The following is a 22191-nucleotide window of genomic DNA, read 5'->3' as shown; positions in this document are numbered from 1 at the left end:
CTTTAACCTCTTGCCAACTGAGTAACATACACACTCACCGGCCACTTTATTAGGTACAACTTGCTAGTTCCGGGTTGGACCCCCTTTTGCCTTCAGAACTGCCTTCATTCTTCGTGGAACAGATACAACAAGGTGTTGGAAACATTCCTCAGCCGGCTCTCCACTGCTCATGTCCATACTGACATGATAGCATCACACAGTTGCTGCAGATTTGTTGGCTGCACATCCATGATGCCTATCTCCAATTCCACCACATCCCAAAGGTGCTCTATTGGATTGAGATCTGATGACTTTGGAGTACAGTGACCTCATTGTCATGTTCAAAAAAAAACAGTGGTGAGATGATTTGAGCTTTATGACATGACGACTTCCAGCAGAATAATGCACCATCAGAAGATGGGGACACTGTAGTCATAAAGGGATGGACATGATCAGCAACAATACTCAGGTTGGCCGTGGCGTTTAAACAATGCTCAATTGGTACTAAGGGGCCCAAAGTGTGCCAAGAAAATATCCCCCCCACCATTAGACCACCACCAGCCTGAACCGTTGATACAAGACAAGATGGATCCATGCTTTCATGTTGTTTAAATAAAATTCTGACCCGACTATCTGAATGTTGCAGCTGAAATCGAGACTCGTCAGACCAAGCAACGCTTTTCCAATCTTCTATTGTCCAATTTTGGTGAGCCTGTGAGAATTGTAGCCTCAGTTTCCTGTTCTTAGCTGACAGGAGTGGCACCCGGTGTGGTCTTCTGCTGCTGTAGCTCATCTGCTTCAAGGTTCGGTGTGTTGTGTGTTCAGAGATGGTATTCTGCATACCTTGGATGTAACGAGTGGTTGTTTGAAAAGGAAGTAAACCCTGATGGGTTTTACTTTTTCTTTATTTCCCTGCAAAGGTAAAGCATAATGGGCTACTATGCATCGCATAGTAGCCCATTATGTGTCACTTACCTGAAAACGAAGCCTGCGATGTCGACTATGTCCCCGCTGGCTGGAAGCGTCCATCTTCACCCCTCTTCCTTCCAGGGCCGCAGGCTCTTAGACTGGACGGAGTCGCATGACATCACTCCCGTGCATGCGCGTGTGAGCTGCCAGTCACGGCATGATCCCTTTAGAAAGGGCACGATCGTGCCCTTTCTAAAGTGCGCATGCACCGATGACATCAGCGCATGCGTATATTATAAATATCTCCTAAACCGTGCAGGTTTAGGAGATATTTCCAGCACCTACATGTAAGCCTTAATATAGGCTTACCTGTAGGGAAAAGTGGTTATATAGAGTTTACAATCACTTTAAGTTACTGTCGCCTTTCTATCATCTCATACCAGTCTCCTCTGACATCAACAAGGCATTTTCCTCCACACAACTGTCACTCACTGGATATTTTCTCTTTTTCGGACCATTCTCTGCAAATCCGAGTGATGGTTGTGTGTGAAAATCCCAGTAGATCAGAATTTTTTGAAATACTCAGACCAGCCCGTCTGGCGCCAACAACCATGCCACATTCAAAGTCACTTAAATCCCCTTTCCTCCCTATTCTGATGTTCATATTGAACTTCAGAAAGTCGTCCCCACCATGTCTATATGCCTAAATGTACTGAGTTGCAGCCATGTGATTGGCTGATTAGCAATTTGTGTTACCAACCAATTGAACGGGCGTACCTAATAAAGTGGCCGGTGAGTGTTTTATGTGGCAGCAAGAAAGATGGGTTGTAACGCCTAGCTATCACACATACACATCCATGAGGTTGTGTGCTGGGAGTGTTCTCACCATGTTGTGCCAGTACACTGACTGACCTGTTGCTGACAGCTGTCCAGCAAGGCTTCTGATCTGGAACCAGCGGGACAGGTTCTTGATCGTGTGACCGCTGTGAGAGCCAATTACAGGGTACACATGAGACAGAAGTTGTACCGCCTCCTGGGCATTAAAGAGAAACGCCAGTCATTAAGAAACCGACACTTACCAGCCCAGAACTGTACAGTGCTGTCTTCACCATGGTCAATAAAGGGAACAGTGTTCAGCTCCCCGGCGCCACCATCTTGGCTGCGGGCACCAGCTGTGACTTCCTACTTTTATACAGCTGGCTCTCCACTGCTCATAAGCAAGGCCGCTCTGTCAGATCAGTCCTGCAGCCTTCTGGAATGTGTGACAAGTCCCGGGAGGTTGGGCCAAACGTACAGTCGGGTCCATAAATATTGGGACATCGACACAATTCTAATCTTTTTGGCTCTATACACCACCACAATGGATTTGAAATGAAACGAACAAGATGTGCTTTAACTGCAGACTTTCAGCTTTAATTTGAGGGTATTTACATCCAAATCAGGTGAACAGTGTAGGAATTACAACAGTTTGTATATGTGCCTCCCACTTTTTAACTGACCAAAAGTAATGGGACAATTGGCTGCTCAGCTGTTCCATGGCCAGGTGTGTGTTATTCCCTCATTATCCCATTTACAAGGAGCAGATAAAAGGTCCAGAGTTCATTTCAAGTGTGCTATTTGCATTTGGAATCTGTTGCTGTCAACTCTCAATATGAGATCCAAAGAGCTGTCACTATCGGTGAAGCAAGCCATCATTAGGCTGAAAAAATAAAACAAACCCATCAGAGAGATAGCAGAAACATTAGGTGTGGCCAAATCAACTGTTTGGAACATCCTTAAAAAGAAAGAACGCACTGGTGAGCTCAGCAACACCAAAAGAACCAGAAGACCACAGAAAACAACTGAAACAAAAGAATTCTTACCCTGTGGTACCCTTATCAGCCCCCCTCCAGTGCCCCCCCCAACCCCCCCGGGCCATTCAGAAAGCGCAGCGCACTTTGCCCATGTGTAGTAGGGAACCTGCTGTGAAGTTGAAATGCCGGTTCCCTACTGCGCATGCGCGCTGCGCTTTCTGAAGTTGAAAGGCTTCACTGCCGGGTTCTCTTACTACGAATGGCGGTGGCGGCAGCATGCGAGAGCCGATGGAAATATTGGCTGCGGTGCCAACATCGCTGGATTCCAGGACAGGCAAGTGTCCTAATATTAAAAGACAGCAGTTACAGTATGTGACTTTTAATTTTTTGCTGGGGGGGGACTGCTCTTTTTAAAGTGGACCTTAGTCCCACCCGTCCTATAAATGTGCCAGCAACACAGATTACAATATGCTTAATTAAAAACTTACAAACCATTATTGCTTGCCTTTTGTCTTGCTCTCTTCCCCTTACCTTGTGCTGCTTTTCACCCCTTCCTGTGAAACTGTGCCACCATCTTCAAAGCTGACTTCATTGGCATATTCTGCGCCAGCCCACCGTTGGCAGCAGATCTTGTTCTTCGCGGTCATGTATTTGTTAACACGTTGGCATGGCTTTAGCAGTATGCATAACCTGGCACTCCTGTTACTAAAGCCATGGCAAGCAAAGTATACATAAAAACCAAAAAATTCTCTACGATCCCTCTGAGATGGTGAAATCATGCTGTTACAGGCAAAAAGTCCCTTAAAGTGGTTGTAAACGTTTTGTTGTTTTTTTTTTTTTTTTTTTTCCATGACAAACATGCCTATACTTACCTGCTCTGTTCTGTGCAATGGTTTTGGACAGAGCAGCCCTGATTCTTTTATTCTGGGGTCCCTCGCCAGTACTCCAAGCCCCTCCCCTTCATCAGGTGCCCCCACGGTAAGCCGCTCGCTCCCAAGTCTCGCTGCTGTGTCCATTGACACCCCCCCCACACACACACACACACACCCATGTAACAGCATTTGATTGACAGCAGCGGGAGCCAATGGTTCCTGCTGCTATCAATCTGTCCATTGAGGAGAGCGGCAGCGGCTGTAGCCGCTGCTCTCGTGCACATCACTGGATCGGGCTAAGGTAAGAAAAAAAAAGGGGGGGGGAGCTGCAGCACACAAAGTTTTTCACCTTTATGCATGAATGCATAAAGGTGAAAAATCTTGAGGCTTTACAACCACTTTAGGGGCACTGATGATGTAGGCTTCCCAGGGGCCGTTGCAAGGCCCTGGCTACGTGACCAGTGCCCCAATCAACAAAGTAACAACTAAATGTAAGTGACAGGCGAACACTTTGATTTACCTAATGGCATGCTTTGGGATTTTCTTTGGGAGTCTCGGAGGGAAAGGTCCACTTTAAAATCAAGTAAAAAAAGGAACTATCCACAAATATATCAAACTGTGCTTACCCTTCTTACTTTGGTACAAGAAAGTAAGTGGGGGTGTAATAATCACAGCTTCATATTGTTTATGAATTTTTTTTTTTTTTTTTAATGTGCATAATTGTTTAATGGATTGTTTTATTTATGGAAGCTGGCGATGGTTGGTTATGATTTTAATGAATGATATTTTGTAACAATTTCCTAATAGATGTAGTGACCACCATTAACCTGATGCCTCTTGTGTAACACACTACAGTATGTTTAGTGGCAATGGAGTGGGCTTTAATGCCCACATGCTGCACTGATCACTGGGTGGCCGCACATTTGTCAGATCTGGTTGTGACCGTGCTTGGCCTTCCTCACTTCTACCTGAATGTTATGGAACTTTAGCTGCTGTTGTACTTTTATTTATTTTTTTCTCTCCTTTTCTCCACTCTACAGAAATACACAGTAATTGGTGAGCTGGGAAAGGAAACTGACACTCTGGATGCATCAGGGACCGTAACAGAAGAGAAACCTTATGGTATGGGCTGCACTTTTAAAGTAGATGCAAACCCAAATCACTAAAATTGCACGTTATCTGTAACATGATAACATGCTAATGTCATTTCAAAAGTCATGTGTTTTTTTTTGTTTTTGTTTTGTTTTTTTTTTTTGTTTTTTTTAATCAGCTTTCAGTAAAATAATAATTAATGGTCTGCCTTGAAGGTCCATTTTTTAGGCACTTTCTGTTATAGGGTGTTAACAGTCTATCTTTGTCTGCCAGTTCCTCTCTTGTGTTGTCACCCTTTCACACACACAAAAAAAAAAGATGAAGTGAATTCTTCAGTGCGGAAATAGTTAATTTTATGTGCTGCTCAGTTTTAATTATTAAAAAAATATGTAAACCCAACATTTCATATTCCTGATATGCCCCATTTACTTGTATGAGTATGTATCCTGTTCTCTTTTTGTAGTGCTTCCTTTGTGTGAAATCCCTGGTGCTCCTGCCAGTCCCTCTGCTTTCCTGTTAAAAACTGACCACACTAAGCAGGAGTACACACAGTGGTCAGCTTTTAATAGGAAAGCGGAGGGGCTGGCGGGAGCACCATTATTAGCACTGATCATTGTAATAATGGCACTGGTAATGTCGGTGGCAGTTAGTTTCCCCCCCCCCCCCCCCCCCCAGCATCAGTTAGTGTCAGCTTGCACGCCACACCTGCCAGTCACTCTACTTTCCTGTTAAAAACTGACCACAGTAAGCAGGAGTACACACAGTGGTCAGTTTTTTTAATAGGAAAGCGGAGGGACTGGCAGCAGCACCATTATTAGTGCTGATCATTGTAATAATGGCACTGGTAATGTCGGTGGCAGTTAGTCCCCCTCCAGCATCAGTTAGTGTCAGCTTGTCTGCTGCACTATTGCTGTCCCATTGTCCCAAATTGTAGATGCTACAACTTTCACGCAAACCAATCAATATTCACTTATTTGGATTTTTTTACCAAAGACATGTAGTAGAATACATTTTGGCCTAAATTTATTAAGAGATTTGATTGTTTTTTTTTTTTTTTTTTTTATGGGATATGTTTTATAGCAAAAAGTAAGAAAAAAATTTTTTTTTTTTTTTTTTCAAAATTGTCAGTCTTTTTATATGATGATAAACCAAGAGGTGATCAAATACCACCAAAAAAGCTCCTATTTGTGTGAAAAAAATGATATAAATTTTGTTTGGGTACAGCATTGCATGACCGCGCAATTGTCAGGTAAAGTGGTGCAGTGCCGAATAGCAAAAATGGCCTGATCATGAAGAGGGGTAAATCTTCTGGAGCTGAAGTGGTTAAACTGATCAGGTTGTTTTACAAGGTGAGGGCTTACAGTCACTTTTAAGACTTTGGGACCATTTAAAGTGGTTGTTGTAAAGGCTGAAGGCATTTTACCTTTGTGCATACACAATACCCAATCCTTACCTGAGCTCCCTCCAGTCCAGCAATGTTCACAATAGCTCAGGACTCTCCTTCATTAGCTGAGACAGCAGCGGGAACCCATTGGCTCCCACTGCTGTCAATCACAGCCAGTGAGTAGAGAGCGGGGGCGGGGCCGAGCCGCAGCTCTATGTGTCTGGATGGACGCATAGAGCAGTGGCTTGGGAGCGAGCATACAGCGGTGCCCCCAGAGCAAGCACCTTTCTTTGGGGGGAATGCTCGAGGGTGAAGGAGCCAGAAGCATGGGCAGGGGACCTGATCAGAGCTGCTCTGTGCAAAACCGCTGCACAGAGCAGGTAAGTATAACATGTTTGTTTTTGTTTTTAAAAAAAACAAGGCTTACAGCTTTAACTATTGGTGGCCCTGAGCGTGATACATTCCAACAGAGAAATTGTGTGGGGAATTGTCAGGGGAAAAAATTTGCAACAGATTATCTATTACATCACAGTGACCCGAGGTTAGAAGGAGTCTTGAACCACCTACCACTTGGCACACTGATGTGTTTATTCTCTCCGTAGAAATTGTATGCAATCATTTCTATTATATGTTAACCAAATTGCAACATTTCCGTGAAATAGGATTTTTTTTCTATTTTTGGCACACAAGTTGCATTCCAAAGGAACATACATTGTGCATCATTGTTTCATGGCTAGTAAGAATTGTGGCAGTCTGCCCTGTTTTTGATGTTTTTCAGCCCCTCTGTGTGACATCTGAGAAGTCCAGCAATTTGTCATATGGGAAGCACACAGCATTTCTGGAGATGTTGTGTCCCGAGACAGCAGGGGGCGCTCCCAATCCAGCTTGCCATACTAGGAATGAATGTTGTGTGATGCAATTCATTACATCGTTTCCCAACCTCAATCCTCAAGTACCCCTAACAGACCATGTTTTGGGAATTTCCCTTAGATAAAATAGCTGTCGTAAATTCCAAGCATTGACTTTTTTGTTTAAAGCGCCTGTACAAGGGTGAAGTAAATCCCGAAAACATGAGTTGTTTAGGGAAATTTGAGGACTGAGGTTGGGAATCGCTGCATTACATGTAAGGTCACTGCGGTGGGTAACCTTTTGGCTGATGTGTGTTTTACTTAAAGTAAATCTAAACTCAACCACTGAAAAATAACCTTTAATCACACCCTCTGGAAGATTTACCCCCTTCATGACCAGGCCATTTTTTGCAATATGGCACTGTGTTACTCTAAAGTGATTGTAAGGGTTTGGTTTTTTTTTTTAACAAACATATACTTACCTCCACTGTGCAGCTCGTTTTGCACAGAGTAGCCCCGACCTCGTCTTCTGGGGTCCCCCGGCGGCTCCTCCCCACATCAGATAACCCCCCTAGGAGAAGCGCTCTCCAGAGGGGGCTACCTTGTGGGCGCGCTCCCGAATCCAGCATACTATAGACGCCGAATGTATGACTCGGTCTCAGCACCTGTGTCGTTGGATTTAATTGACAGCAGCGGGAGCCAATGGCTGCACTGCTATCAATCTATCCAATCAAGAGCCGAGAACCACGGGCTGAGACAGCGCGTCCCTACTGGGTCAAGTTCGAGGGTTCAGGTAAGTAAAACGGGGGGGCTGGGGGTCGGTCACTCACAGGTGTTTTTTCACCTTAATGCATAAGATGCATTAAGGTGAAAAAACATGATTATTACAACCCCTTTAACTGACAATTGCGTGGTCATGCGACACTGTACGTAAATTAAATTTTCATTATTTTTCCTCACAAATGGAGCTTTCTTTTGGCGGTGTTTAATCACAATTGGGGTTTTTTTGCACTATAAACAGAAAAAGGCCAACTATTTTGAAAAAAACAATATTTTTGACTTTCTGCTATAAAACACAGCCAATAAAAAAATGTAAAAAAAAAAATCTAATTTCTTCATAAATTTATGCCAATTTGTGTTCTGCTACATATTTTTGGTAAAAAAAAAATCCAGATAAGCGTATATTGATTGGTTTGCACAAAAGTTATGGCGTCTACAACCTATGGGATATATACTGGAATTTTGTTTTGTGTTTTTTTAGTACTAGTAATGGTGGCGATCAGCGACTTATAGCGGGACTGTGATATTTTGGTGAATAGTCACTTTTAACACTTTGTGGGAACCATTGATCCTAATATCAGTGATCATTGCTAAAAATATGCATGGTCACTGTACTAATGACACTGTCTGGGATAGGGTTAATCCTCTAGGGCAAACAAAGGGTTGAATGTGTGCCTAGCCAGTGTTTGTGTGTGCTGTTTTCATTAAGGGATGTGCTGGATTTTACTCCCTTCTTTTCAGGGTAAGAAAATCCATCACATCCCCACTGACAGGATTTGTTTACGTAGGCGGAGCTCTGTTCTGTGTCTCTCCTCACCGATCAGTGGGTGCCGGCAGACATCTATTTACCGGGACCCACTGAATGGCTTGTGCTGTGTCGAATCACAGCACAGCCAAGGCACCAGCGTGTGCGCGCTCCCTACCCGGAACTGCCAGGATCACGTAATCGGTATGTGATCCGCCACAGGAGAGCCACTCTGCCGCCAAATAGCTAAGTTATGCAGTCGGCAAGTGGTTAAAGCGGAACCTTAGTAATTTTTTCATCTTTGCATCTATTAAATCTTCTGCCCTTGTTGTTTTAACTTTGGATAGTAAAACATTTTTTTTTCTGACAGTAAATACCTTTTATACAGCCCACTTCCTGTTTCTTGACTGGTAAAAAGCCTAGGCTTATGACATCATGCACAGCTCCCTCTCTCTCATTCTCATGAGAGCATGCCAGGAAGAGAGGGGGGGATGAGTCATAAGAGTTCCAATGAGAGCTGCAGAGCTGGAGGTTTGCCTCTGTGTAATTCCAGGTAGTGAACAGGCCGCAGCTTCAGCTGCCCACAGTTACAATGGATGCAGCCAGACTCAGTGGAGGGAGATTTCTGCAGCATATTTGGCAAGTACAGAATCACAGTATATATAAAATAATATGCAAAGTGGTTGGAGGGAAGCTTCAGAATGGCAAAGGTGTTTTTATTACAAATCATGTGAGCAGACTGCAGTTCCCCTTTAAAGCGTTGTTCCGGCCCAGCAAAAAATTAGAAATCGGCAGTTACACATACTGTAGCTTCTGACTTTTAATATTAGGACACTTACCTGTCCTGGAATCCAGAGATGTTGGAACCCCAAGCTGATGTTTCCATCGGCTCTAGAGTGCTGCCGCCGCCATTTGTAGTAAGGGAAACTGGCAGTGAAGCCTTTCAGCTTCGCAGCCGATTCCCTACTGCGCATGCGTGAAGCGTGCTGCACTATCTGAATGGCGTGGAGAAAGAGGAGGGTGAACTACCGAGTGATCTCGCTGCGGCAAGATCTCTCTGAAGTGGGGACGGGGGCCTGTCAAAAGGTAGGAGGCAGATAAGCAGAGCGTCCACTTTTGGGTGGAACGCCGCTTTAACATGTTCATGTCATTTTAGGGTTATTTTCCATTATTATCTGAATCTTGATAGAGAGTCCGTGTTCAGGACCTCCCTGTTATGGAGGGACTCTTGTCAGTGTTTCTGCATTATCTCCCTGCCTCACAGGCTTCCCATTATGACTATAAGTGGCCATGCTGTCGCACAGTACACAGGCATGGTCTGTTGTCACCATCCATTGGGGAAACCTGTCCTGAGAAATGCCATGCAGCCATCCTTGGAGTGCATATAGACAGGAAGGCTACAGGAGATCTGCAGCACTGAGATGTAACAAAGGATAGAAAAAAAAAAAGTGAAGAAAAGGATTTTATGGAAAAATACATTCCGTTGTTAATACACAGTACATATTATTGATGGTAGGACTGGACAGGTATTTGTGACAATTCCTTGAAACCAGCGCAGAAATGTGCCGCCTGGGTGTGAATTTCCATTCCTAGTTACTTACAGAGGTGTCTTTGTTGTAGTAATAGAAAGTGGCAGCTGCTGAGAAAGTTGTTGGGGGGCAATTCACCGTAAATGAACAATTCGGAAATTTCCCATCTCTCCTTCCACCTAGCCAACGCTGAAATATCGCCGTATCGCTAAAATGTACAGAGAAAACGCTGGATGAGCTGCTCTGTCCTGCACAACGAATCCATCCATCCATCCATCCCCCCGACCCCTTTCTCTGTGTCTATATAAAAGTTGAGTAATAGTTGTGTTTTCTCTCTCTGCAGATCACATCACTAGAGAGGACCTGGAGAAGACACTGAAGACATTTACAGGAAACATCATGCAGGTTCCTCCGCTGTATGTGTATCTATTATAACTTGTAAAAGAAAATAAGGGGCTGAGATTGCTGACTACTTCTGCAAATGCTGGTTGCCTGGCTGGCTTGTTAATACGCTGGCTTAAAGAGTCTGTAAACCCAACATTTCATATTCCTGATATGTGTCCGCTGTACCATGCACTTTGTATGAAAAAGTATCCTGCTCTTTGTATTGCTTTCTTTGTGCGAAATCCCTGGTGTTGCTGCCAGTCCCTCTGCTTTCCCATTAAAAACTGACCAAGCTAGGCAATGAGAGCGTTGTGGTCAGTTTTATAACTGTGCTGGGAACTTAGCCTGCTCTCCAATGGTTTGACTTGCTCTATCATGCCTTCCCCTGCGCAGACATTCACTGGGAAGATCAGTGTGTTGCTGTTTCTCCTCCCCCGGCTCTCTAAAATCTTAATTTTCTGACTGAAGTAAAAAAGTTAAGTCCTGCTATATGACTTTATCCTGGCCCCTTTTGCAGGTATAGCTGCTAAAACATTACAAATAAGTGCCTATACTGTTTAAAATCCACTAATACACTGCTCTGCTCGGCACATCTGCTCTGCACATGCTCAGTTGCTATGTATTTTTAGGCACTGCTGAGTTTGTAGAGGCTGACAGCCTTAAAGCAGAATTAAACCCTCCTGACCTTTACAGCCAAGGACACCAGCCATTTGATGGTCTGACAGTTTAGTTGAGGAAACAAGCAAATGTGACAGTTAGAAATCCCGGCATTCCAGGAATGTATCTGTTTTTTTTAAACCGTCAAATCGATGGGTTTAGTTCTGCTTTATGATTTACTGCTGTTCAGGGGCTCTGGGCTTCAGCAAAATGGCAGCCTTCGGCAAGAAGAAACAGGAGCAATGCTGAAGGCAATTTACAGCACACACTAATTTGGGTGGCATAATTATTAAGTAATGTGGATATAAAGTCTACACACCACTGTGTAAATGTCAGGTTTCTGTGATGTAAAAAAATGAGACACAGATAAATCGTTTCAGAACTTTTTCCACCTTTTAATGTGACCTATAAACTGTACAACTCAATTGAACAACAAACTTAAATCTTTTAGGTGGAGGGAAGTAACAATAAAACAATAACATGGTTGCATAAGTGTGCACACCCTTAACTACTTCAGCCCCGGAAGGATTTGCCCCTTCCCTACCAGGACATTTTTTGCGATACAGCACTGCGTCGCTTTAATTAACAATTGTGCGGTCGTGCGATGTTGTACCCAAACAAAATTGCTGTCCTTTTTTCCCCACAAATAGAGCTTTTTTTTTTGGTGGTATTTGATCACCTCTGCGGTTTTTATTTTTTGCACTACAAGCAAAAAAATAGCGACAATTTTGATAAAAACACACTATTTTGTAATTTTGCTTGTCCTAATACATATCCCCAATTATTTTTTTTAAAAAACAACTTTTTTACTCAGTTTAGGCCAATATGTATTTTTCTACATATTTTTTGGTAAAAAAATTGCAATAAGCATATATTGATTGGTTTGCGCAAAAGTTATAGCGTCTACAAAATAGGGGATAGATTTATGGAATTTTTATTTTATTTTTTTACTAGTAATGGTAATTACTAATTATTAGTAATTTTTTTTTTTTTTTTTTTTTTATAGTGACTGCGGCGGGCAGATCGGACACTTTGACACTTTTTTTTGGGATCACTGACATTTACAGTGGGGCAAAAAATAGGGTTGTCCCGATACCACTTTTTTAGGACCGAGTACAAGTACCGATACTTTTTTTTTCAAGTACTCGCCGATACCGATTACCAATACTTTTTTTTGTAATGTCACGTGACAGTGTTTTTTTTTTTTTTGGGGGGGGGGGGGGGTGAACGGTGTATGTGTGTTTTTTTTTTTTTACAATAATATTTTTTTTATTCTTTATATGGTGTTTTTTTTTTTTTTTTTTTTTTTTTTTTTTTTTAATCAGCCCTGTTGGGGGGCTTTGGTGAGATATCAGGGGTCTTAACAGACCTCTGATATCTCCCCCTTGAGACAAAGAAAGAGACAGAGGATAGAGATTCCCCAGTCCCTTTCTCTGCAGCCTCAGCTGCACTGAGAATGAATGGAGAGAAGACAGCGGCTCCTCTCCATTCATAAACTAATCACAGGAGATTACAATGTATCAGTTATGTGAATGGACAGAGTCAGCTGACTCTATCCATACACACAGCGGAGAGAGACAGCAGAACGGAGGGGACAGAGAAGGAGAGAGGAATGGAGGGGGACAGCGGAGAGACACAGGGAAGGAGAGAGGAACGGAGGGGACAGCGGAGAGACACAGGGAAGGAGAGAGGAACGGAGGGGGACAGCGGAGAGACACAGCAGAACGGAGGGGGACAGCAGAGAGACACAGCAGAACGGAGGGGGGACAGCAGAGAGACACAGGGAAGGAGAGAGGAACGGAGGGGGACAGCGGAGAGACACAGGGAAGGAGAGAGGAACGGAGGGGACAGCGGAGAGACACAGGGAAGGAGAGAGGAACGGAGGGGACAGCGGAGAGACACAGGGAAGGAGAGAGGAACGGAGGGGGACAGCGGAGAGACACAGGGAAGGAGAGAGGAACGGAGGGGACAGCGGAGAGACACAGGGAAGGAGAGAGGAACGGAGGGGGACAGCGGAGAGACACAGGGAAGGAGAGAGGAACGGAGGGGGACAGCGGAGAGACACAGGGAAGGAGAGGGGAACGGAGGGGACAGCGGAGAGACACAGGGAAGGAGAGGGGAACGGAGGGGACAGCGGAGAGACACAGGGAAGGAGAGAGGAACGGAGGGGACAGCGGAGAGACACAGCAGAATGGAGGGGGACAGCAGAGAGACACAGGGAAGGAGAGAGGAACGGAGGGGGACAGCGGAGAGACAGGGAAGGAGAGAGGAACGGAGGGGGACAGCGGAGAGACACAGAACGGAGGGGACAGCGGAGGGGGACAGAAAAGGAGAGAGGAACGGTGGGGGACAGCGGAGAGACACAGGGAAGGAGAGAGGAACGGAGGGGACAGCGGAGAGACACAGCAGAATGGAGGGGGACAGCAGAGAGACACAGGGAAGGAGAGAGGAACGGAGGGGGACAGCGGAGAGACAGGGAAGGAGAGAGGAACGGAGGGGGACAGCGGAGAGACACAGAACGGAGGGGACAGCGGAGGGGGACAGAAAAGGAGAGAGGAACGGTGGGGGACAGCGGAGAGACACAGGGAAGGAGAGAGGAACGGAGGGGACAGCGGAGAGACACAGCAGAATGGAGGGGGACAGCAGAGAGACACAGGGAAGGAGAGAGGAACGGAGGGGGACAGCGGAGAGACAGGGAAGGAGAGAGGAACGGAGGGGGACAGCGGAGAGACACAGAACGGAGGGGACAGCGGAGGGGGACAGAAAAGGAGAGAGGAACGGTGGGGGACAGCGGAGAGACACAGGGAAGGAGAGAGGAACAGAGGGGGACAGTGGAGGGGGACAGAGGAACGGAGGGGGCATGGAGGAGGATGCAGTGACAGTCAGCGGTGAGCGATCACCGCTGTATGTCACTAAAGCTGCTGAAAGCCGCTGGGGGAGAATCTTTTAACTCCCCCACGCGCCGATCACAGCTGACTTCCAGGTATCGGGGGAAGCATCGGGAGCATTTGCCCGAGTACAAGTACTTGGGCAAATGCTCGGTATCGGTGCCGATACCGATACTAGTATCGGTATCGGGACAACCCTAGCAAAAAAGTATTTAGTCAGCCACCAATTGTGCAAGTTCTCCCACTTAAAAAGATGAGAGAGGCCTGTAATTGTCATCATAGGTATACCTCAACTATGAGAGACAAAATGTGGAAACAAATACTGACAATCACATTGTCTGATTTTTCAAAGAATTTATTTGCAAATTATGGTGGAAAATAAGTATTTGGTCAATATCAAAAGTTCATCTTAATACTTTGTTATATATCCTTTGTTGGCAATGACAGAGGTCAAACGTTTTCTGTAAGTCTTCACAAGGTTGTCACACACTGTTGCTGGTATGTTGGCCCATTCCTCCATGCAGATCTCCTCTAGAGCAGTGATGTTTTGGGGCTGTCGCTTGGCAACACGGACTTTCAACTTACTCCAAAGGTTTTCTATGGGGTTGAGATCTGGAGACTGGCTAGGCCACTCCAGGACCTTGAAATGCTTCTTACGAAGCCACTCCTTCGTTGCCCGGGCGATGTGTTTGGGATCATTGTCATGCTGAAAGACCCACCCACGTTTCCTCTTCAATGCTCTTGCTAATGGGAGGAGGTTTGCACTCAAAATCTCACGATACACGGCCCCATTCATTCTTTCATGTACACGGATCAGTCGTCCTGTTCCCTTTGCAGAGAAACAGCCCCAAAGCATGATGTTGCCACCCCCATGCTTCACAGTAAGTATGGTGTTCTTTGGTTGCAACTCAGCATTCTCTCTCCTCCAAACACGACGAGTTGTGTTTCTACCAAACAGTTCTACTTTGGTTTTATCTGACCATATGACATTCTCCCAATCCTCTTCTGGATCATCCAAATGCTCTCTGGCAAACCTCAGATGGGCCCGGACATGTACTGGCTTAAGCAGGGGGACACGTCTGGCAGTGCAGGATCTGAGTCCCTGGCGGCATAGTGTGTTACTGATGGTAGCCTTTGTTACGTTAGTCCCAGCTCTCTGCAGGTCATTCACTAGGTCCCCCCGTGTGGTTCTGGGATTTTTGCACAGCGTTCTTGTGATCATTTTGACCAGCCCCAGATCTAGGGAGATTATCAGTGATCTTGTATGTCTTCCATTTTCTAATTATTGCTCCCACAGTTGATTTCTTCACACCAAGCTGCTTGCTTATTGCAGATTCAGTCTTCCCAGCCTGGTGCAGGTCTACAATTTTGTTTCTGGTGTCCTTTGACAGCTCTTTGGTCTTCACCATAGTGGAGTTTGGAGTGTGACTGTTTGAGGTTGTGGACAGGTGTCTTTTATACTGATAACAAGTTCAAACGGGTGTCATTAATAACAGGTAATGAGTGGAGGACAGAGGAGCCTCTTAAAGAAGAAGATACAGGTCTGTGAGAGCCAGAAATCTTGCTTGTTTGTAGGTGACCAAATACTTATTTTCCACCATAATTTGCAAATAAATTCTTTCAAAAATCAGACAATGTGATTGTCTGGATTTGTTTCCACATTTTGTCTCTCATAGTTGAGGTATACCTATGACAATTACAGGCCTCTCTCATCTTTTTAAGTGGGAGAACTTGCACAATTGGTGGCTGACTGAATACTTTTTTGCCCCACTGTATACAGTGATCAGAGCTAAAAACAGCCACTGATTACTGTATAAATGTAATTGGCAGGGAAGGGGTTAACACTAGGGGGCGATCAAGGGTTAACTGTGTTCCCTAGGTGTGTTCTAACCGTGGGGGGGGGGGGGACTGACTAGGGGAGGAGACTGATCGGTGTTCATACTTAGTATGAACACACGATCTGTCTCCTCTCCCCCTGAGAGAACCGGGATTTGTGTGTTTTAAACACATAGATCCCGGTTCTCACACTGTCACGGGCGATCGCGGGTGCTCGGCGGTCATTGCGCCCGCCAGGCACGCGCATCGACTCCGGAGACGAGCTGCAGCGCGTGTGTGCCCGCTAAAGCATCTTAAACAGCCAACATACAGCTACGACGGCTCGCGCAGTGGAGCAAGCCTGCCGTAGCATAACTGCGGCGGTTGGTCCGGAAGCGGTTAAACTAATACTTTTTTGAAGCACCTTTTGATTTTATTACAGCACTCAGTCTTTTTGGTTATGAGTCTCAGCATGGCACAACTTGACTCTGCATTATTTGACCACTCTTCTTTGCAAAAACACTCCAAATCTGTCAGATTGCGAGGGCTTCTCCTGTGCACAGCCCTCTTCAGATCACCCCAAAGATTTTCAATCTGATTCAGGTCTGGGCTCTGGCTGGGCCATTCCAAAACTTTAATCTTCTTCTGGTGAAGCCATTCCTTTGTTGATTTGGATGTATGCTTTGGGTTGTTGTCATGCTGAAAGATGAAGTTCCTCTTCATGTTCAGCTTTCTAGCAGAAGCCTGAAGGTTTTGTGCCAATATTGACTGGTATTTGGAACTGTTCATAATTCCCTCTACCTTGACCAAGGCCCCTGTTTCAGCTGAAGAAACACAGCCCCAAAGCATGATGCTGCCACCACTATGCTTCACAGTGGGTATGATGTTCTTTTGGTGATGTGCAGTGTTGTTTTTGTGCCAAACATATCTTTTGTAATTATGGCCAAAAAGTTCAACCTTGGTTTCATCAGACCATAACACATTTTCCCACATGCTTTTGGGAGACTTCAGATTTGTTTTTCAAAACTTAGCTGGGCTTGGATGTTTTTCTTCGTAAGGAAAGGGTACTGTCTTGCCACTCTACCCCATAGCCAAGACGTATGAAGAATCTGGGAGATTGTTGTCACATGTACCACACTGCCAGTACTTGCCAGATATTCCTGTGGCTCCTTTTAATGTTGCTGTAGGCCTCTTTCAGCTTCCCTTACCAGTGTTATTCTCGTCTTTTCATAAATGTTGGAGGGACGTCCAGTTCTTGGAATTGTCACTGTTGTGCCGTATTTTCTCCACTAGATGATGACTGTCTTCACCGTGTTCCATGGTATGTCTAATGCCTTGGAAATTCTTTTGTACCCTTCTCCTGACTGATACCTTTTAACTATGAGATTATTCCTGATGTTTTGGAAGCTCTCTGCGGACCATGGCTTTTGCTGTAGGATGCGACTAAGAAAATGTCAGGAAAGACCTACTAGAACAGCTGAACTTTTGGGGTTAATCAGAGGCACGTCCAATGATGGCAGGTGTGTACTGACTCATATTAAACATGAGTTTGAATGTGATTGCTTAATTCTGAGCACAGCTACATCCACAGTTATAAGAGGTTGTTCACACGTATGCAACCATATTATTTTAGGATTTTATTTGTTTTTCAATTGAGTTGTAGGTCACATTAAAGGTGGAAAAAGTTCACATTAAGGGTGGGAAAAGTTCTGAAATGGTTTCTTTGCTTCATTTTTTTCATCACAGAAATCTGACATTTTAACAGGGGTGTGTAGACTTTTTATATCCAAGTTGTTCTAAAAAAAAAGTTTTGCTTTAAGCAGTTGAGCACAGAGGGTATGTGATCCCCTACAAAAAAGGAAATAAAAGGTATTTATAATGTTTTGCTCCCTGCAACGTCCCATCTTCCACAATACGAAAAGGCAGTATTTTTTTTTCTACAGCCCCACTCCCATGTTTACCCAGGTGTGAACGGCCTCTCCTGCTCCCGCAGCCTCTTGGGATGTCCTCACCCTGTATGCAGGAGGCTGCGGGAGCAGGGACTTTCAGCAGTTGGTGGGCAAGCCTGGTGCATAGCATTGGGGGCTGGCTGCAACAACCCGAACAAGGCAGCTGGGCGCCTGATGTCAGAGGGAAAGATGGTGGCGCTGGACCTAAACTGGGACAAAGGAGCAGCTGGACTCATTAGGCAGGTAAGTTTGTGAATTGAGGGCAAATCTGTATAACAAGTAAGGGGAGGAAAAAAAGAGAGAGGAAGAATGAATTCCCTGTCAAATACCTTGTGCCTGTAAGCTGTGGAGATTAATTCTGTCTTCACTGGCTGCATCATTTAATCTGGTTCATTAAAGCCAGAGAATCATGGTAGCCATGGAGTTGGCATGAGAACATTCCAATATATTCCCATATGTTTCACATCGACAACAATACCATTTTACAAAGGGCCTCACCCATACCTCACAACTTTCTGAGATGGGAGCAAGGGACACCTATTAGCAAATGTATGTAGGCATAGGACACACACCCTGCCAGGCCCCCTTAAAGGAGAATTATACAGAAAAATGATTGCTTTATTGCAAGTGCTTAATTTTAGCCACTACTATTCCTTTATGTTGGCTTTTGAAGTTTACAAATGCAGCAATTTAGAAATTGTATGAAAGGTTTAGCACCGGGAAACACTTTTATATAGATCAGACCAAAATGAGGGACAAATGAGGAGGGACAGGGGGACATTTCTCCAAATAAGGGACAGTCCCTCCAAATCAGGGACAGTTGGGAGCTATGCCTAACCCTTCCCTCCTTAATAGAAAACAAAAAAAAAATTACTTGTACATTCACATGAATTTATTTGACTGTGTTTTATGGAGAGGAGATCTAAATCCAGATGGAATACCTCAAAGCACAGCTTGATGAATCCCAGCCAGTGCAATCCACAGTTCTTTTTGTGCCATCAGTAAAAGTGGACATGCTATGGTCAATTTTCCGGGCCTGCAATTCTGTTCTGGTCCTTAGGAGTTATGAAGATGTGGGAAGTGATTTAAGGCCCCTTTCATACAAACGGACCGATCGGGTCCACCTGTCAGTTTTTCAGGCCGACCAGACCATCCATTGCTCTATATGGACATGTGTCTGTTGACACCCAAAAAATACAAACTTGATTGAAGGATTTGTTCCCAGTGAAGGCTTATACCGCTGGGTGTCAGCCTATAAGGACGTTATCAAGCCCCTTGATGGATTTTACATATAATTGATTTTACTTATATTTATTTATATGTTTTCACGTCTATTTTGGGCTAAGAATATTGACTTTTGTACAAGTTTGTATTTTTTAGGTAGCGCGCCTAGTGCTGTTTATGTATCTTGTTAAAATCTTATGTTTAGTTTTTTTTCTAGGTTGCAGCTTCTTTATTCACGTTATTTTAGGAATATTTAGTCACACACACTTTTTTTTTTTTTTTTTTTTTGGCATTTGTTAGGGGGGTAGCGCTGATTGACCGTCTGACACCCGTCAGCATCTGATCCTGTCTGCTACAAACAGGCTAATGGGTATTCGTTCCCCATCCGTCTGATCGGATGACACTTGGATGGAAACGGACAGGCGGTCCATTTCCATCCAACAGCCCATAGAGGAGAGCAGGCTATGTCCGTGTCCGCTCTGCATCAGCAAAGCGAACACGGACCTGTTATCTGCCTGCTCAGAGGAGAGATCCCCTGTTGAGCAGGCAGATCCGCTGGCAGACTCCGCCAGTATGAAAGGGGCCTAAGTGATTTATATCTGCACAATTTGGTATCCAGGGACTGGTGGCAATGTGTCTGCACCCCAACTGGGTCTTGACGTGATTATAGAGTCATGGCAAGTTTGGTCCCCTCTCCATACCCTAGTTTGACAGCGGGATGCAATGTAAGAGTTTTGGAACTTTATTTTTATTTTTTTTTTATTTTTTTAAGTTTCTCTGCTCTGAAGAAGGATGGGAAGAGACTCTCCTGCCTGGTCAGAGAAGGGGCCAAAGTGGAAGAAAAGCCTGCCAGACTGGTTACTGTCTATGGACTGTCCATAACTGACTTCCAGCCCCCTTTGTTCACACTCGGTAAGATCTCTATCACAGATATCAGAATTAAAACTTCCTGTGCTGCACTTAGTGCCAGACATCGGTCCTGCTCTTTCCTCACTGGCGTGTTGCACCTGAACAGGAAACAATCGTCTGTTTATATCCCTGGTACCCAAACTGCAGCCCTCCTTCCCTGTGGATGGTAGTCTGTGTCTTGGTTCTTGCTCAAGCCAGTAAAAGAATATATTCTTTAGACTGGCTTCTAGTAGTTTATCAATGGGATATTGCCTCAATTGAGAGTTTTTATGAAGAGGCAGCAATTGCTGCGAAACTAGTTAAGGACAATCGCCAAGACGCATCATATTCGATACTCCACTTCAACACTGGGGGTCACCTTCATTTCTTGTATAATTGTTTGAAGCAGCATACAAGGCTGTAATTATCAATTGTATGTAACTATTTTGTCAATGTGGTTTTGTCCCACAACGTTTTTATATTCTATATATTATTACATTTCTTTTATATAAAATTATACATATCCTTGTCTACGTCCTTGAGGTACCGAGATAGTCCAAACTTTTCTCCCTTCTTCCAGGGGCACTTCTGAGGTGACCCCAGGCACCTATTTCTCGGCTTCTAGTAGTTAAATGGTTTGGTTTATATATTTCACACTTTATTTTCTATGATGTCAATTCCTTTTGTCATATTATTTATTTTTTGTTTCTAATGGATCTTGCTGAGAGAAATATCAAATGTGCCACGGGTGATTTTTAAAGGAAGATTTAGGCCTTGTTCACACAGACTTAAGCGTACAGCTGCCCGAGGGCAGATGTTCTGTGCATCTTCTGGCAAACAGTGCTATTAATGTCGATTGGTATGCAGTAGAGTTGCACGATTCTGCTTAAAATGAGAATCACAATTTTTTTGCTTAGAATAAAGATTATGATTCTCACGGTGTAACATTATCTTTCACATTATACAAAAAAATTGGGCTAACTTTACTGTTTTTTTTTAGGTTTTTTTTTTTAGGTTTTTTTTTTTTTTTAATTCATTAAAGTGTATTTTTCCCCAAAAAAAATGTGTTTGAAAGACCGCTGCACAAATACAGTGTGACATAAAATATTGCAACAACCACCATTTTATTCTCTATAGTCTCTGCTAAAAATTTTAAGTAATTTTCTAGCAAAAAATACTGATTTTACCTTGTAAGCTGCAAGTGTCTGAAAAAGGTTTAGTCTTTAAGTGGTAAACTGACCTCACTTACAGACAAAGTTCCTGCCTTTGATCTAAGAATGAAAAGTTACTTTGTTTATAGTTATCCAGATGTTGTAATAAACTTGCCAATAAACTTGGCTTTCCTGGATTTTTTATTTTTTTTTGTCAGCTGTCAGAAGTGAGCAGAGAACTCTGTACTTGTTACATAGAATTGGGGAATGATGTTTTAAGATCTGGAGGGGAGTAGAATGGCGATTTTGATTCTTAATAATTAATCGTGCATCTCTAGTGTGCAGAGAATGCGCTGCTCCCAATTTGCCAGCTATGTGGGTGCAGATACAAATGGGTGCATGTCCCTGAACACAGACAGTGTACCTTCAGGGACACATACCTGCACAGATGTCAAATCGGGGGCAGCGGTTGTGTCCATGCAGGTGCTGCGTCCCAATTGATGTGAATAGGACTGGTTGTAAAGGGTTGCATGGACTATTTAAGCATCCCTGTGCGGGCAAACATGGCCCTTGAATGGGCATACGCTTCTAAGGAACCATGTCCATAATCCTTCACAATTCTTATGTAATGTCTGCAGTCTCTGGCCATCTCTTGTCGCATGTTTGCAGTCTTCAAAAGCTTTCTGTAGCATTACAGTCAGTAAATATCACGTGTGGCCCTTTGGTGATGTCAGCGGCAACACTTGGGGCCCCTACGTCAAGTTGACCACAAATGATTTAAATCAAGTCATGTTCTGAAGTAGTTCTTGTCACATTTTACCTGAAAATACAGTTTAATCGGACTCTCGCGTTTTTGTTTGCTGTTCCGCTTTTTTTCATGATAGAGATTTTAACTTTTTCTTTTTTACCGTATTACATGCCTGTTGCTGACCAGCAAAAAAAAAAAGTTTGTTTTGTATCATTGTTTTCCCCTGTTGCACCTCACTTATTTCTCATTCAGATGTTTCCAAGTTCTAAAGGAGAAAGCGAGCCGCTCTCCAAATCTCTCGGCCACTGTATACTTTTATTGATCCACCAGGTACAAGGTAGAGTAACGAACACTATGTGGTCTGTCTTGTACCTGGTGGATCAATAAAAGTATACAGCTGCTAAGAAATTTTGTAGTGCGGCTTTTTCCTTTAGTTCATGTGTTACTGAGAAGTGGAGATGGGCCCTATGGAGGCCAGAGCCCAGCATTGATTTTTTTTTTTTATTTTGTCTATATAGTGCTTTTGGTAATTACCCTCAAGAGATATGACTATATA

The 22191-nt window shown here is 44.1% G+C and overlaps 1 protein-coding gene across 1 annotated transcript in view; it reads left to right on the top strand.

Annotated features, from left to right (window-relative positions):
- Nucleotides 1-22191, top strand: part of TRUB1 (TruB pseudouridine synthase family member 1) — a 48138-nt gene that overhangs the window by 7051 nt on the left and 18896 nt on the right. Inside the window, exons 4-6 of the mRNA XM_073595828.1 lie at nt 4594-4675; nt 10275-10347; nt 19621-19760. Coding sequence (XP_073451929.1) covers nt 4594-4675; nt 10275-10347; nt 19621-19760 — 295 coding nt within the window. The remainder of the gene's footprint in view (nt 1-4593; nt 4676-10274; nt 10348-19620; nt 19761-22191) is intronic.

This window comes from Aquarana catesbeiana, linkage group LG08 (assembly GCF_042186555.1).
Source record: "Aquarana catesbeiana isolate 2022-GZ linkage group LG08, ASM4218655v1, whole genome shotgun sequence".
Classification (NCBI taxonomy): Eukaryota; Metazoa; Chordata; class Amphibia; order Anura; family Ranidae; genus Aquarana; species Aquarana catesbeiana.
Note: the sequence above shows the minus strand (reverse complement) of the source record. Positions and strands in the feature narration are given on the sequence as shown.